Source organism: Dromaius novaehollandiae, chromosome 1 (genome assembly GCF_036370855.1).
Source record: "Dromaius novaehollandiae isolate bDroNov1 chromosome 1, bDroNov1.hap1, whole genome shotgun sequence".
In the NCBI taxonomy this organism is placed as follows: Eukaryota; Metazoa; Chordata; class Aves; order Casuariiformes; family Dromaiidae; genus Dromaius; species Dromaius novaehollandiae.
The window spans coordinates 8411798-8428417 of NC_088098.1; the positions used below are offsets into that span (position 1 = coordinate 8411798).

General features: G+C 38.0%; 1 protein-coding gene across 8 annotated transcripts in view; it reads right to left on the reverse strand.

Annotated features, from left to right (window-relative positions):
• Window positions 1-207: 207 nt before the first annotated feature.
• Window positions 208-16620, reverse strand: part of CD36 (CD36 molecule (CD36 blood group)) — a 39153-nt gene continuing 22740 nt past the window's right edge. For 7 of the 8 annotated variants that reach the window (XM_026095044.2, XM_026095041.2, XM_026095047.2 and 4 more), the window contains exons 4-14: window positions 14279-14423; window positions 12283-12462; window positions 12015-12106; window positions 11533-11579; window positions 8679-8748; window positions 7036-7223; window positions 6114-6232; window positions 4667-4740; window positions 3824-3878; window positions 3432-3596; window positions 208-2681 (exon numbers count right to left, since the gene is read on the reverse strand). In XM_026095044.2, the coding sequence (XP_025950829.1) occupies window positions 3432-3596; window positions 3824-3878; window positions 4667-4740; window positions 6114-6232; window positions 7036-7223; window positions 8679-8748; window positions 11533-11579; window positions 12015-12106; window positions 12283-12462; window positions 14279-14423 (1135 nt within the window). In that variant the 3' untranslated portion in view covers window positions 208-2681. Of the gene's footprint in view, window positions 2682-3427; window positions 3597-3823; window positions 3879-4666; window positions 4741-6113; window positions 6233-7035; window positions 7224-8678; window positions 8749-11532; window positions 11580-12014; window positions 12107-12282; window positions 12463-14278; window positions 14424-16620 lie in introns of those variants that run through there. The other variant, XM_064505071.1, reaches the window with a different exon arrangement.

The window sequence follows — 16620 nt, forward strand, 5'->3', positions numbered from 1 at the left end:
ATCCGGAATATAAATGCTGCATGTCACCAGTGTTTATGATGTATCAGGGGAGAACACAAAAGGTGAAACGCACTTCTAAGCAACTGTGGTAGGCAGGGAGCACATCAATATAATAAAGTTATCCATAAGCTCATTTATTCCTCAATTTATAAAATCAATCTCTAGGAAAAGAAAATACACCCAAAACAGCAAGGAAAGAAATACAGGTTCAGTATCCAACACAGAAGACTTTATTTACACTTGGACATGAGAGTCTCAGAAAGAAGTTTTTGAGCTTTGTTTTCTTTTTATTAAATTCATTAAAATTTCTAAGTATTTATCCCACACGTGGTTTAACAAATGTAAATAACTAACATTAGCTTTAATAACATGAATTAAGAATAACTATAACCAATTTTCTGGACAAAAAAAGTACTAATTGTAATTCAAGTGCAGTCTAGGTGCTGAATGCAGTTTAATAGCCCAAACCTGCATTGAGATCAATGAGATTATATATATGAACAAACCTATCTGTGTGCACGCAAAATTGGGCCCTGAGACATTTAAAATCATGGCCTGACTTTCTGGATCACTACTGCTGGATCACTAAATAGCACTAAGCAACACTAATAGATCAAACACTGTTTTGGTGGCAATGGACTTCAACCAAAAAATGAAGTTGAAATGCTAGCATATCAAAATCAACAGGAGCTTTGCTGTTGTTCCTTTGGAGAAAAGACCCCCCCCCCCCCCGCCACACTCTAGCACAAAAGGCTAGTTTTATTATAAAAACTTGGTGTCAGATCTTGAACCATAGTAGAGCTGTGCTTGGGTCAGCTCAAGAGGAGGCGACTTAATGACTGCAAGCAAAACCTTCGTAGTTGTCCTTATACTTTCTTGCCCAGGCCTCCAGGGATGCCTTAAATTGTGTCAAACTGTCCCCGGGCTACTGGAGGAACAGAGTATTACATATGTCACCAGCAATGATGTAGAGAAGAGAGCAAGGACTTGTTTTTCACACCATGAGCAATCAAATACATTAGCTCACTACATGAGAGCATAGCTTCCCTTTAGTGTAGTGGTTCCTTCACATCTCCTGCCCTCTTGCTTTGCCTTTCCAGCTCATGGCTGGAAAAAGAATGTAACCATGTATCAGACCTTGCCTTCAAGAAAAGTCTCTTGGGATTTCTGTGATCCATCCTCTCCAATGCACCATGCTAGGTAGCTACACAACTCTGTTCACAAGGAACATGGGATTAGAAAACCCAACATTTTAGTCTCTTGGGTTTCTTTCTCTTTATTTCCAAAGAAGGAAAACACCATGCTTTAGCCAGTTACCTAGCTAAAGATATTGTCCTTTGCTAGCAAGACAAACCTTTCTGTTTTGAAGTCCCTTGTGGCAATATTTCCAGATGCCGGGCTATGAGAAGCTAGCCTGTGTTTGATTTTCCTTTTCCTTTGCAGCTCTTACTTTACAGGACAAAAAGTTTCAAGAATAAGTCTTACACAGTGCTCTTGTTCTGAATTCAGTGAGTCCATGTGAAAAAGGAACACCCAGGATTCTCAAAAACTGACTCTGATTCCTAAGATATGACAAACAACTTAAATGAAAAAGTAAACCATTTACACAAATGGCAGTGCTTGCTACCTGCCTGCAGGCTGATGCCCCTCATTAAACAGATGGTTGCACATATTTCCTTGCAGCAGATAGCTAATCAGTTAAGAACTGGGGCTACCTGTTTTCCCTTATTTCTTCTATAGCAAGGAAGTGGAGCGGTCTGATTTTTGATCAAAATCATTATCTCAGTCTTTCCTGTGTCTAGAATTCTGGAATATTTTCTCTTGACCTTAAGGGTGACATATCAGATCATTCCCTACAGGAGGCCTTGGGCGAAGTGGGGTTAGGGCAGAGCAGAGGTTGGTGGTGAGGGAAGAGCCAGAAAGAGAATCATGCAGGAAGCAATGAAACAGGTTGGGAGTTAGAAAGTAGCTCAGATTACTGAGCTATGGAGCCAAATGTTGGTGAGCCCCTGTTGACCTGTGAGGGACTGCATGTGTGCATGGGCCAACTCTGCATAAATATATAAAACAAATATTTTAGTAAGTCTTTTATTAACATCATGTCCAACAGTTAGTAACTTTACATAATAAACTTCATATTCAACACAATTCACATCCCTGAAGAGAGAACACAGAGCAGTTCTATTGCAGCAGCTTCCATTCCTTGAAGAAACAGAAGGAAAACATTGCAACTAGAATATCTAGAGCATGGCATGAGCTCAACAATGTTGTCATTCCCCAGCCTATGCTCAGAGGCAGAACATCAGCAAATGGCTTTCATTAGTCTTGCAAATCCCAGAAGAAAAAAGTAGCAAGTTGCATAAATGGCAGAAGGTGGACTGCATCTCAGTTTCAGTCTGCTTGAATGTCACTTAAAATTTGAAACAAGGTTCATATAATAAAAGTTATTTGAAAGTATCATTTCCATGGTGGCCTCTTCAGTGGCATCAGAAATGTGGGCCTTTGGAAACATCAGCTTGTCTGGGTTAGTGAGTTGGTCTTCTCAGAATGGAAAAGCATGTTGAATTCTGTAACATGTAGACTGAGTGTGCCTTGGATCATATCTTTTGTCTCTGAATTTTAACATGCCGCTTGGCTGAAATTTCAGTTAAAGATTGCCTACCTCTGAAGTCTTTTTTTACCTGTAATGGAACAAAATCAGAATTTAGCAAGTTATGAGGTAAGTATTCTTCCTAATGAGGTAAGCAGTATTCTTAAAAGTGGCTCTTTACTGCGCTATAATCTTTTCAATGTAGTACTCATGCTTCTGCACTTCTTTTAAATCACTCCCAAAGACTTTTGTGTTTCAATGGGCATCAGTGTGCTAAGCCACTGCTTGGCTATTCTACCCGTTGTAGAACTATATTTAGTCTTAATGGGCTAGGTAAGTCCAGGAGCTGGTAAGTCTAATGTGATAGTAATGCAAGACTGAAAGAAAGAATATCTGAGAGACCTTACCCAGCCCACTTATTAAAACTTACTTTTACAGAGGGCTTTCTGAACCCCAGCCAGGGATATGTCCTGGAAGAGCATAAAAGTCTGAAGCTGCATGGCCTCTATCCCGCAGGAGCATTACAGGGCACTCCTGAACAGTTTAGCTGTCTTGGATAAAATGTCTGTTTTCATCAAGTCACAAAGATCACACTGTCTTTTTGGAAATTCCCAACAGCCTATCCTAGGTATGTTAAGAGCATCCTGAAAGATTAACGTTGAGATCCAAATTTGAAAACATTAGCTAGGATATCTAGATCATTTGCAACATAAGAACTGAAATGATAACTGCTGAACTTTACTAGCACTTGAAAAACAAGAATAGCTAAATATATAATGTTTAACTTCTTGCAAACCTGAGGAAAAGTTAGTGAAAAAAATCACCATTACCACTTACTTACTTATTTTAATTTCTTTGATCTGCATATGAAATAGGAAACCATGAATGCGAGGAACAGCACAGAACCTGCGATGATTAACACCATCTGCAGCAGACTCAGCATCTGGACCCGATTGGTGACTCTATTTCTGAACATTTCTGCTTTTACATCCCCAATAACAGCAGTCTGAAACAGTGCAATAAAACCATCAGCGAAAGGTGAGTACGCAAGTCCTCACTCGTGGACGCATTCTTGGCATGTACATACTATAACTTGAGTTTAATTGCCCAATTTCAGGGCATCAAGACTCAAAGGGTTAGGTTAATCTTTTTTTTTTTTTTTTCCTTTTTTTAACAGATTTCCAGGATTCTCTATATTAGCAATGAAATTTAGTAGACATAAAATATACTAACCTCATTTAGCCAAAGAAGAGGAAAAATATAAGGCTTCTGAACTTTTGATAAAGCTCTGAATTAAAAAAAAAAAGAAAACAAGTATGACATTACAGTATGGCAAACTTTTAGTTTGGTGCATAGTCCCAGTCTCCATTTAACCACATCTCATCTCCAGTTACCACGTCTAACTTCCAGGAAGCACATTTTTAGTATAGTTTGGGGTTGGAAATAAAAAGCCTACAGTTAATAGTAGCCATTTTACATATCAGCCAACCATCTCTTTCTGTCTACTCCTCTGTGTGTGAGTAGTCAGAGACCAAAAGCTGGACATGGCCAGGTGTTGATGGGATGATCTGATGGTCTGTTTGATGTTCACTCATCCGATGTACAGGAGCCCAACATGAACTAAGTCTGTGGATGTAAGTCAACTGAGAAAAGGGAAACAGCTAGCGGCCCCTTAACCCTTCCAATAAAAGGTGCCCAAAGACAGAGCACACATAAATTATGTCTCTCATTTGATTTATTACGAAAATAGATTTTTCTTCTAGTTTGTCCTCATCACCTCCTCTGGGTTTTGTAAGAATGTTGTCTTTAAGTATATGCTTCTACTGTAAGCTTCTGTGGGGCTATCAAATGTGCATTAAAACAGCTGTGCAGTGCCTAGCACAAGAAGGCTTGATCTTTCATTGAAATTTATATTCTCTGGAAAGTCACACTTGAAATTTTTGCAAAAAAGATGAAAAGGCTTTGGAAAAGTATTTTCATTCATTCTTCTCACAGTCACTTCTACCAACACCCTTTTAGACCAATCAGCTGCCTTGAACAAAGTAGTTAGAAACAAAATCCTGGAACAGTACTTACTCAATTTTTGGTGCAGGCTTCACCAGGAGGTTTACTTGCAGCCTTTTGGCAAATTGTAATGTAAAACCAGTGATCTAAGGACAGAAAGAGAACAAAATGCATTACTTTAAATTTGGTGAATTGGAGGCATAAGCCTAAAATATAGACCGTGTCAAAAAGCATTGTAGTATTCTCTTATTCTTATGTTTCTGAGAGTTACATTCTCATGAAATCTGTATGTTTCCAAGGGTGTTTCATTCTTCCTAAAGGTTCTGTTCTTGTGGATTTACTGTAGTAGCTTTCGTAATCAGCAAATTAATACTGAAGGTATTAATGCTGAAAAATGGTAAACCAATCCTGGAATGTTTCGTATAAATATATCGGTTTCAGCCCCATTTTTTTTTTTTTTAACCAGAAACTATCTTAATGTTCTATTTTAATAAGTTTAATTTGCATGGTACAAAAAAGAAGAAAATTTCATATCAAGACAAACATTAACATTTTAAAATGTGTTTTACAAGCATATTATAACAAAAATGGGGTCGTCATCTTCATCTACGTCTTTCCCCCTCTGCTCTCCAAAAAAAAACAAGACAGAGTGTGTTGCTTGAATATTTCTACTCAAGTTTAGGAAATTTGGGTTGATATCTCTATTCTAAATGAGGTGAAACAAAGACTTGAATCCAGATCTCCCCACTGAGAGTAGGTAGCGTAACTATCAGATTACATGACTAAAAATATTTTGGTGAAAAATTCTGAATTTTACCTTTTCATGCCAATTCAGAGCAAAATAAAATTTTGAAACCTTAGCATTCATAATACAATTCAGACAACTCTGATTAACACACTAAAAATCAAAAATGTGAATCACTGGAACAGAAGTAAAAGTAAAATTGGAGGCCATCAAAATCAGAGCTGTCTAAATTCATTTTGGGAGTTCTATCTGCCAGTCAGAGTTACAAAGAATATATTTGGTCTGTTCTAGAATCAGATAACTGGTTGTACTTCAGAGTTCCAGCTATCTTCTTGGAAATAAACTGATCTATATTTATTTCCTTTAGTTCAGTTGCAATAATAATTATACCAAAATTGCTACTTATGGAAAACAAAAGAAAACATAATGTATAGAAGGAAGAGAGAGGCTTTCATAGAAGAGAATTTTCTTAAAGCACCTGAAAATCACAGATTAATGTCATAGCATACATTAAAGCTTTTCAGAATCCATTTAATCCAGTGTTACCAATGAGTAAAAATCCAAATTTATTTTCCAAACTTTGAAGGTCAGAATAAGACAGAGTTCTGCTCTAAATTTCCCCTGCTAAGAGCTAAATACCTTTGTGGGCAAGTCTTGAAAAAGAAAGCATGAAAATACTGGATCCTTTGTTCATCCGTCTGTTAAAAGATTTGCTCTACTAAGTTTAAGCATCACTAGATTACTGAGTTGCAGGTATTAAATATTTGGACTTACAGGCTCTATGTCTAAAAACGTCTCATGCTCCTCCTCATTTGGGCTCAGACCTTCAACATCATGCAATACAGAATCACTTGCATGAAGAAAATGTGGAAGAGAAATAAACACCGGTCTTCCTGTTTGAAAAAGCAGATAATCTTATTTGAATCATTAAGCCTTGTTTCATTGTTCATCTTCTGAAGCCTTTTTCCACGCAAACATATTTAGCTATAAAGACACACAAAAATTTCTCATAAAACTGTCAATAGACTAAAACAGAAGAAGGTTTGAGAGCTTCTGTAATTCTACTGGCATGAAGAAAATTTGCATGGTGAAATACATTGTAGTTGCAAGTACTGTTTGCCTATCTACGCTGTGGGGCTGGAAGTGCTTCCATCTGCACACTCAGGTGAGAACGAGACCTTCATTATTTCCCCCAGCCTTCATGATCTTGTTTTAATAGGATGAAAGGCAGAAGGGAACACATGCTGCCCATTCCACACCAAACTCAGACTGTGTATGTGTTCAGTTTATTATACCTGCGCTAAATTAAGCCAATAGCATCTCTCAGCCATGTGTATATGGCTAATACACTGTGAGAATTATCATGAATACATGGATTGTGACTATCTCTGGCTTTTATGCAGTAGCTATGGAACCCCTCTCCTTTCCTTTCTATTTGTGTATTCCTACAATTTCAGCATACCATCTTTAGTATCACGATTTTCCTTTTCACAGCACTATGTAAAATGCAAATTCTATAGTCCTCATTTTGGGAAATCAGGCTAGAGAAAAGTGAAAGATCTCACAGACAATCTATGGAAGAATTCACAGATAAATACAAGTGTCTCAGCCTTAGAGTAAGTAACACCTCAGCGACAGCACAGGTGGTTTCTCCCTAGACAGATGCCTGTTCGGCAGTACCGTGTCACTACTGTACCTGCTTTGCAGGCACTGATGTCTAGGACTCCGGCTAATGTGCAGTTCTGCGAAATGGTGTAGTCTGTACAGAAGCAGTAATTATCTTGAACTTCAGCAGGCGACGCAAACGCTTCACGGGGGACCGCGAAACGGTAGAGCGGGATCCCCTTCACAATCTGCTTGCTCTGGAAAACTCCATAGATCGATCTGAATAAACAAGAGGAGAAATGTGTCTCAGTCATTTGGATTACGAATCTGAATCCATGGTATTACTCCTTAAGGATCCTCTGACCATCTCGCAAAGTGAAAAAAGTACTCCAGAGAGCCAATGACCAGGCTCCCTTCACACTGTTCACAGTTTGTAGAGGTGCTCCTCTGTAATGGAGAGTTATTCTATGTTTACACAAAAAGATATACAAGCACAAGTAAGCACATCAATACACAAAAAGGAAGACACAAATATTTATACTAATAAGTAATATACAATAAACTAATAAACTAATTAACAGCTCTTTTCTCTACAGACTTCTTCAACCACTGTTATGAAATGTTTGCCGTTTTTAGGACTACATTACAGGTACTTATCAAAATAAATCACCTCTGTTGCAGGGTTTTTTTACTGATCTGATGATATCAACCCAAGCTTTATGGTGGAGAGAGCATACTGGATATAACGCCATAGCCCATTCCATTGCATACAAATCAGAATACCACTTAAGCTTCTTTTTGCCAAATTACTATCATCTAGTATATAGATATGGTTGTTACACACTAATGTAACCTGTGCAGCAATGCTTGTATTGTAGCCAAGAAAAACAAGGGTTCTAGGTCTTGCAGTATAGTCAGAACAACTTTCCATGAACCAGTTAAGAGCAAAACTTTGAGAGACTGTTACTGCTCCTCTTCATTCTTCAGTAATTGTGAGAAGTAAATGGCCAGAGGTATCTCACAAAAAGTGTCAAACTGATCCAAAGACATAGAATGTCCTTTTCTGTAGTTAGTGAAAGGCCTTCCAGTTTGGAGGTCCAAATACTTCACAAATAAAAAACTTAACTGAAAATCCATCAGTATGGGATGAATTAAGCAGGTTTGTTTGTTTGTAAATACATAAAAATAAAATACACTAAAATATCCTGTGAGAAAGCAATTTCGAGTATGTAGCAGTTGACAGTGAGTTCTGTTTTGTGTAGATGATGTTCTACTGAAATCCCCAAGATGGGCTTAACTGCTTCATGCTATATCTATTCCTGGGGTAAATTGCATTCTCAGACCAAATAAGGCAGGTTTTAAGCCGGGTCCTGGTCTTGGAAGCAGTTCAGGCCATTGAACCCAGTGGACCTTGATGACTTTCATAGGTCTGTACCAGCTCACACCATTGTCTCACTCTGTGAAATCAAGCAGAGGTATTCCTGAATTGCACATCTGTAACTAGCTGAAATAGCGTCCCCTGTAAATAGCTTGTTACTTGACATAAAAGTGGAAGAATCAGGCTGTAAATCATGAGCACAGCTCATTAATTTACTTGCATTTTGGTGAGCATTTCTGCTGAAATGCCTCAGTGACCTGAGCCCAGGCAGAGCCATTGCAGCAACCTTCTAAAATTAAAGAGCGTTTTGGTGGCACATGCAGGGATGTATGCACAGCAGTAAGGGAACAGCATACCTGCAAATATCAGAGGAGAAGAACTGCAGTACCTGATCCTTCTTAACAAAAGGGGGAAATGATGCCCCATCTGTGAAAAAAATAAAACAAGAGCTTGATAGCAATTTTCTTTACAGGATATGATTTAATTTATAGTTCAATGTTCAGCTGTTGCTTTCCCATAAAGCTGTGAAAGAGATAAACAAAATGGAGTCATTTAGAGAGAAAATATTTACATAAGTTATTGCATAGTGACAGGTACTCCATAGATAAGACTGCCTTTCTTTTTGAAGACAAGCCAAATTGCGGCAACTAATTTTTTCATTGCTGTGAAGCTACATGATTGTGCCAATTGAAAACAGAGGATACAAAACACAATCCTGCTTACTAGGAATCCTGTTTCCTGTTACCGTTGCTTCAGGGTTTATGCAGTCTAGAGGTTTAAAATCTTTCTAAAGATGCGTGATTCAGCTGGAGTTATGACACTCAGCACCTATAAGGAACACATCTTTAGACTTCAAAACTGCATATTTAATAAACAGCACTAAACTTTTTTCACCGAAGACTGCTCAACTGGAGCTCTTCTTCGTTAAACGTCGATCTTTTCTATAGTTAATGGAGAGAATGCAACTCTTCTAGAGCAAGTTCATCTCATCCCATGGTAGATATGCAAAATAGGTCAGAGGAATAACAGTTTGGTGAGGGCTTTTCTCCACTCAGTACAAAAAAAAAAGTAGCTTGTTCAGATGTGTATTTCTTCATTGCACGCATCTAGAGTTAGGTAAGAGGAGTCTCAGCAGCTCTCCCAAACAAGGCGTTGCAACAAACCTCTAACCATTACATTTGTTACTTCTTGCTACAATTTTTGTTTAGTTTCTAAGTCAGCAGCCATAACCAAAGAATTGAAAACATCTGTGATGTCTTTGAATCGAGTTGGCAAGAGCAAGAAAGTTAAATTGCACGCTGCTGCCTGCCCACTGCTGAGGGAAGCATTTTGTCCTAAGGAAGATCCAAGATTGTCCTAGAGACACACTCTATTTCTAAATTGTGGCACACTTGGAGAGTTTGAAAAAGTTGACTCATTTCAAGCCCTGCACAAGAATACTGTTTAATCTTATTATCTAGTTATTTGCCTTAGTACAGTACTGAAAAACATTCTCCCCTTTGGTGTGAAAGTTTAGAAGATACGAAGGAATTCCCGCACATATTTACAAGACATTGTAAAAGTCTCTAAACACAGGTTGTCTCATCAGCAGTCACACTGAGTGCTCAAGCAAGCCGTGTAACAACGCTCTGCATTTTTACTGTACTGGAGCACGTAGACTAGTTACCTGAGTGTGTTTATTCTATCAGCTGTGGAAGAAGAAAAAGCTCACAGCAGGCAAAGAGATTCAGGGTCCGTAAGAAAGAAGAGAAGTCCCAGAACCTAAGAAAACACTGCCCGGTGCAAAAATATTTACATAGTATAAAAAGGAACTAAACTTTCCTGAGTCTTCTAGAAACTCAAATTCTTGTGAAGTATTATCCGAAACACTTCGAAATCACTTGTCATGTGCTCTGGGTTATAAGGAGGATGATCTATGCTAACTAAAACAGGACAGCAAGAATAAACCTGCTTGTTTTCAGGTTCTCGCATGGATGGCCTGCTGGGAAGAGGTTTTCACGTAAGCTAAATTGCCCAAAGTTTCTTGGGTCCTCTATTGTTTGTTGCGAGCATAAAGTCCCATGAGGTTCACTTCTCAGTCCTCTGCTGTCTCTCTTCTACCTCTTTTACAAAATCTCCTTTCTCCTCTCTGGACATTGTACCTCTACCTCAGTCTTAGCTTTTCCTTAGAAAATAGTAAATCACAGAGATATATTAAATGATCATCCAATGTCCAATGTCCTTTGCTACTTATTTTTGACCAAATGAATTAGTGGCTTCTTCTGAATTTCATTCAGCTAAATGCCTCATAGAGGGATATGCTACACACATCTTTATATATAGTTCTGCCCCTTTCCCTGTGACTCAGAGCTTACAGTCTTTACTGTCTCTGCCTGTGAGACTATCATTAGTGCAAAAACCTTATCACTAGATGCATGACGTCTGCCAGCCAGACTCAAGGGGTTCTGATGTCCTCAAAGTGACACTTTCACTCATCAAGAAGAAATAAATACATCACCTTGAATAAATATACCCTCGAACAGATCAACTGTTTTCATATTCATCTTAAAAGCAAATTTAAAAATGTTCTCCTCTAGTTGACTGATTCCAGACTAATCTATACCTCTTTTCCTTCCCTTTTTATCTGCTACTGGCCTCCAAACCAGATTGTCTGGGAGTTTTTTCCCTTGCCACTTCAATTTCTGCAGCTCATTAACTCTCCCTATCTTTTCACACCTCAGGAAAAGCTTTGTCTTGGGTCCATTATGATGCTTTTAATTTTATTCTTCAACAGTGAAAGTGAATTTACAGCATTGCAAGGCAGAGATAATTTTCAACTGCTATACCAAAGAAAAGGAATCTTAATTATATTATAACATGCAGATAACTAAAGGAAAGAGAGAACTGAATTCTTTTCTGGTGTGTCTTCCTGTCTACTGTAGCTGAAAAGCATATGTTTATATATATAAAAATATATAAAATTATATATATTATATATAGAGAGAATATATATAATAATGTATAATGATGTATAATAATCCATATCTATAAGGTAATACACACCTATGCAGGTAGGTAAGCAATAAGCATGCAGACATATTTATATAGACATTTAATGGGCAGAATGCAGAACTCCATGTATATAGAAAAGCCCAGGGGAATTAACTTGATAAGTGGCCCCTGCAATATCAAGAAATGTGTTAAAATTTTAAAAAGCTTTAATAGGCTCACCTGTGCCATTAATCAAGTCACAGCGACCTTCCCAATATGAAAGATTCCTTTATGATTAAAAAGAAAAAAAAGTCATGCTACATGTAGTATATTATACCAGGTAATTTTTTTGTACTGCTAAACCTCACTGCTCCAATATAAGCTTGATTCATCAGCAAAGTCACAGGATAGTGATGTTAATTCATATGTTCACATAAACTATATGATGTCTTAGAATAGGATAAAAGGGATCTAGCTACTTAAGTATGCAAAACTGAAGCAACTATTTATATCAAAGAATCAATAATTGTCTTAAATCCAAGCTCACAACAGAATCATGAATAGCTAAAAAGGAGGGGTGGTTTTGCCAATTCTGGGGCTTGACGCAGCATTCCCTGGAATCACTGAAGATTTTCCACTTAACTATACTGTTAGTGAAACAAACCTTAAAAGCCATATTTTGAAAATATGTGCATTTTTTCATACATCCAATGCTATTATACCTTTTGTTCTTATAAGTGTCAATTACTGCTGTTTTGCTTATGTCTTCTTTCCCAGTAAAAACTCTGTAAAGTCCATCATATGTCATGTTATACTGTAACAGACACAAGAAGAGAGAACAACAGTTGGACATAGTCATACAGGGCATTTTTGACAGTTGTGGGGGGGTTTTTTTGTTTGTTTGGGGTTTTTTTTGCTAACAGCAGTTGTCTTAATCTTTATTCACAGAACAATAACTGAAGGCTTTCCCTCCTCACTGGTTTCACTTACCGGATAGAAGACTCCAAGGACTGGGTCCAAGGGGAAGGGGACTTTGTTCAAGAAAGGATCTTTGTATCCCCACAGTATTTCTTTCACTGTTCTATTCTGCAGCATGGATGACTTAGAAGCTTTAATCCAAGTGTTTAATAGTAGTTGTATGAAAGTGTTTGTGTACAGGGCTGGTGCAGCCTACAACAGCAGCAAAAATCAGTGATTAGCATAAAATTCTGCTTGTGCTTTGAATCAAAAATACAGAGACTGACTCCAAGGAATCTCTGGCAAAGCTGGTAATTAAAGCTGAATTTTAGAGTTGCAGTTCATTGTAGGTTAAATTTCCACTTAAAATTGACACTCATTAATGAAACAATTAGTACATTTATATAAAAACAGACAATTTGTCATTATTATTTACATGAGGTCACTAGATTATTCCTAATCTCTTTGTACCTCAAGTCCCTATCATATAAAAAAGATTGTACCACTTCTGGTTTTCTACCTTTTCTCTATCACCTCCATATATCACATACTTCAGACTCACTCACACTATATATGTGTATTACAAATATATGGGCCTTGTTATTTATTGGCTGTGGTTCATATTTTCTATGGTGATAAAATCACACCAGTAGCAACACTACTGCATTCTGCATAGAACTGCTTAAGTGCAGACTCTCCATTATTTCTTTTCTCAGAAATTATACATTTTTTGTGACAAACATCCTTTTTTTCTGGAGAGTTTTGATTACAAATAAAAGATACACTTTTCCTATTTCAACAAATGAGAAGGTGGTATTTTACCAGCATTAATTATAATGAACATTTGCAGAGATGTTAACACAAAACCAAGTCCTTAAAGACACTGAATAGTTTGTGGAAAGCAAATACAAATTATCTACTTTGGCCTGTCTGGTGAAGCAGGAAGTGGTAATGATTTTGATGAGTAAATCTGTGTAAAAACAAGTGATACTCTTAAAGCAAGTGCCCTGCCCAGGCTCTTTAGTAGACTTTCAGTTTGTGTTTAGCACTATGGGGAGGGGAATTGGAGAGCCAGAGCCAGCCAGAAGGTGAAATTAAGCAAGACGGAGATGATTTCTCTGTTGATCCCTCTCTCTCTCTTTTTTTTTTTCCTCTGTTTACCCATGAATCTTTCATTCTTGCCTGAACTTGAACCCAGCGTAAGCAGAAATCATGGATAAGGCAATACTATGAGAGAGAGGAGAAGTAGCTTCAGTCCCCTCAGGGCTGAGAAAGTGTGAAAGATCGCTCTTAGTTCTTCTGTGAGTGTTTTGACCACAAGGTTATGATACAAAAGGTGAGATCTACTTCTGCTTTGAAGTCAGTGCTGTCCAGTGAGCAAGGCAGGGCCTCTCTGGGAATTCAGGCTTATCTGAAGGACACAGAAATATCTTGAGTGAAAAAAGGTACAGCCTCGTTTAGATGGGGTCTCCTGAGCTTTTCTTTAAAGGACTAAGATCTCAATAGGACAAGATGGCTCAGGGACAGCCACTGCAAGGTGTTAATTGGCACCACTGCTAGAAGCTGTGGCAGTGAGGCCATGCACAGTATGGGATTCAACATGGGCTCCACCGCAAAGCAGGAATGAAGATATTAAGAGTATGGCAAACCTGCCTCGTACTATTCATGCTGCATCTCAGACAGGCAGGAAACCCATCCACAAACTCTTGATTCATTCCCATGCTAAAATGGACTAGAAGAATGCCTTGGGATATGTCCCATCCAAGCTGGTGACTTTGGTTCTGTTAACACTAAACAGTCAATTTTCATTTGCAATTAAGATGGTTGGCATTACCCTATGAGCATATGAAAAACTTGAAGTAATTGCAAGGTATCCTCAAAATGATTTTTTTTTTTCTGAACACAGTGATACAATTGTCTTCAGCGCAGATGACACTCATGTCTTCGAATACTAGCTAACTGGTATTAACTTTTCCTACAGTATACCCCCATCCAAATTTGGATCTTATGGTTTCATTTCTTTACTTACAACAACAGCAAGGTTGAGGCATGTAACGGTATCATTTTCTGTCCCAACAGACATGTCAGGTTCAAAACGAGCAATATTAGGCAACATGTAGGATATTGTGCCATCAGAATTGTCTGTGATATTTTCTTTGGGTAAATATCGCACCCTTGAAATGAAAAATAAAGCACAGAATATACTTAACATTTGATTTTAAAGTCAACACATAACCATACATGCTGGAAATTTTTTGAAATGTCGATGAACATTTTTGAAGAAGAACGTTGAGCATTTTATGACCATTTATGACACTGAAAAAAATTTAAGCTTCTCACTGTGAACATTTGTGAAAATTCTTTTTTATGTAAAATATTTTCATTTTGCAGATATTTCCTTACTGCCTAACAAAAATTTCTTCATGATACTAAAATGTCAACAAATATTTCTTTTTACATTTCATCTCAGTACAGAACTTTGTACTTTTTAATGTTTTGTTCTGAATTAACCATGCTTCAATCACATTGTTTTCTAAGCTTTCTTGTGGTTGCATGTTAATAGAATGGGATGACGGGGAATGATCGAAAAACACTTTTAAGATCTGTTTTCTAGGCCTGAATTGCAATGAAAGAGATTACAGGTTAAATCCATACTGGGAGTCACTTTGTTAACATTTCATACATGTGTATGGGTCACAGTCTGTCAGATTCTCAAAAGTCCTTCTCAAATGTGCCTTTAAGTGCCTCTACTTCTGTCAGGAGATCACTATGATACAAATCTCTGACCGCTGACAATTCTAGCTTTGGCCCTGCTCTTTATCCCCGTGTCCCCTTGCTGCCCTCCGGCAGGGGCAGAGGCCAGCAGGCGCTGTGTCACGTTGTGTGATGTAGCCTCTACTGTGGCCCAGGAAGGACATCCCAGCTCCTGGTTGTGGGGGTGAGCTGCTATCACACTGGGACTCTGGGTGAGGACAAGATCTGAGCACTTCTCATCTCTCTCACTCCGTGGCTCCCAAGCACCAAAAAACTGGGATGTGGGCCCAAAGAGGTCTTCAATGTACTCCATCACATCTTCCAGTATGGGCACTGGAGGGATCAAAAGGTTCATTGAGCATTTTCCCACAGTACAGATGTAAGCAATGCAATTGTGCCTATCCCAGAAGAAACTGGGATCATGGCTTCTCAAGAGCGGTTTTTTGTGCATATCGTTTTAATTAATTGCTTAATGTATAGAGCAACTAACTGAAAGATTAGAGGTTTGCTTTCTAATTAATGTTCCCTCTGAATGGAAACAGAAGACTTAAAACAACATCTCCCATATCCCAACAGAATCCCAGGGAGAACATATTTTCAAGAAAAGTTGTTCTACTTTGTAATAAATAGCTAAATATTCAAGGGGAGATTGAGAGAGTCCCAGTCATGCAGGTAGACTTGATATCCCTGATCAGGGATGTGAAATACCTTTCATTTTCCGGGTGAGTGTCACTGCAGTAGTGAGAAGAGTAGGAGCATCATTTCTCATGTAGTCTCATCTCAGCACGAGGCAGAGATTAATACCTGAGAAAGTAGGCACCACCCTCTATGGAAAGTAAAGCATTTCTGTTTGGTGGGAATTCGCTTTCCTCAGCATTTCTTAATTGGTACTTTGTCATCCCAGCCTGCTTAGTTTCCCAACTTCTGTGGAACCAATTATTACGTTTTCCCATGTACTGTACAACCAAGGTATTCCAATGAGAAGTGAATAATCTTTGGGTTTCAGAGTATCTCAGCTTCAGATGCTGCAGTCCAAAATTGTCTTGTAAATACGTCTCCAAAGCTATTAATAAAGAAATATCCTATAAATCACTTCGGGAAAGTGATTACTGTGCCAGTGACAGACAGCTATTGGACTTGGTGATGCAGGAAGTATAAACTAGTCCTATGGTGAAATCACCTTTAGAGTTAAACAAATGATCAAAAGCTTTCCTGAATGGTGATGGGCTGTTGCATTAGGGCCTCAGCCCATTCAGAAGATCGAATACTTTTCACAGAAAAACTTGGAAAAGGAAGCCCTATAGATGAAAAAGGTCATAAACGATCAATGAAACAAAACACGATATTCAAATTAATGAGTGATTTTAGGGCATCTGACAGAATTTTTTTATGTAAAATGTTGGCAAAAACTGATCAGCAACAAATACACATGCCTGTGTGTTTTTATGCTAAATACCTTTTTACTAAACATTCATTTTTCACAGGAGCAAATAGCTACACATCCAATTGTTTATTTTTATACACATTTTCCTATTGTGAGACCAAGTACGGAAATTGTTTGTGATTGCTGTGAGTAACTGCAAATATCTTAGGCATTTCTGTCAAGTCTGGCTACAA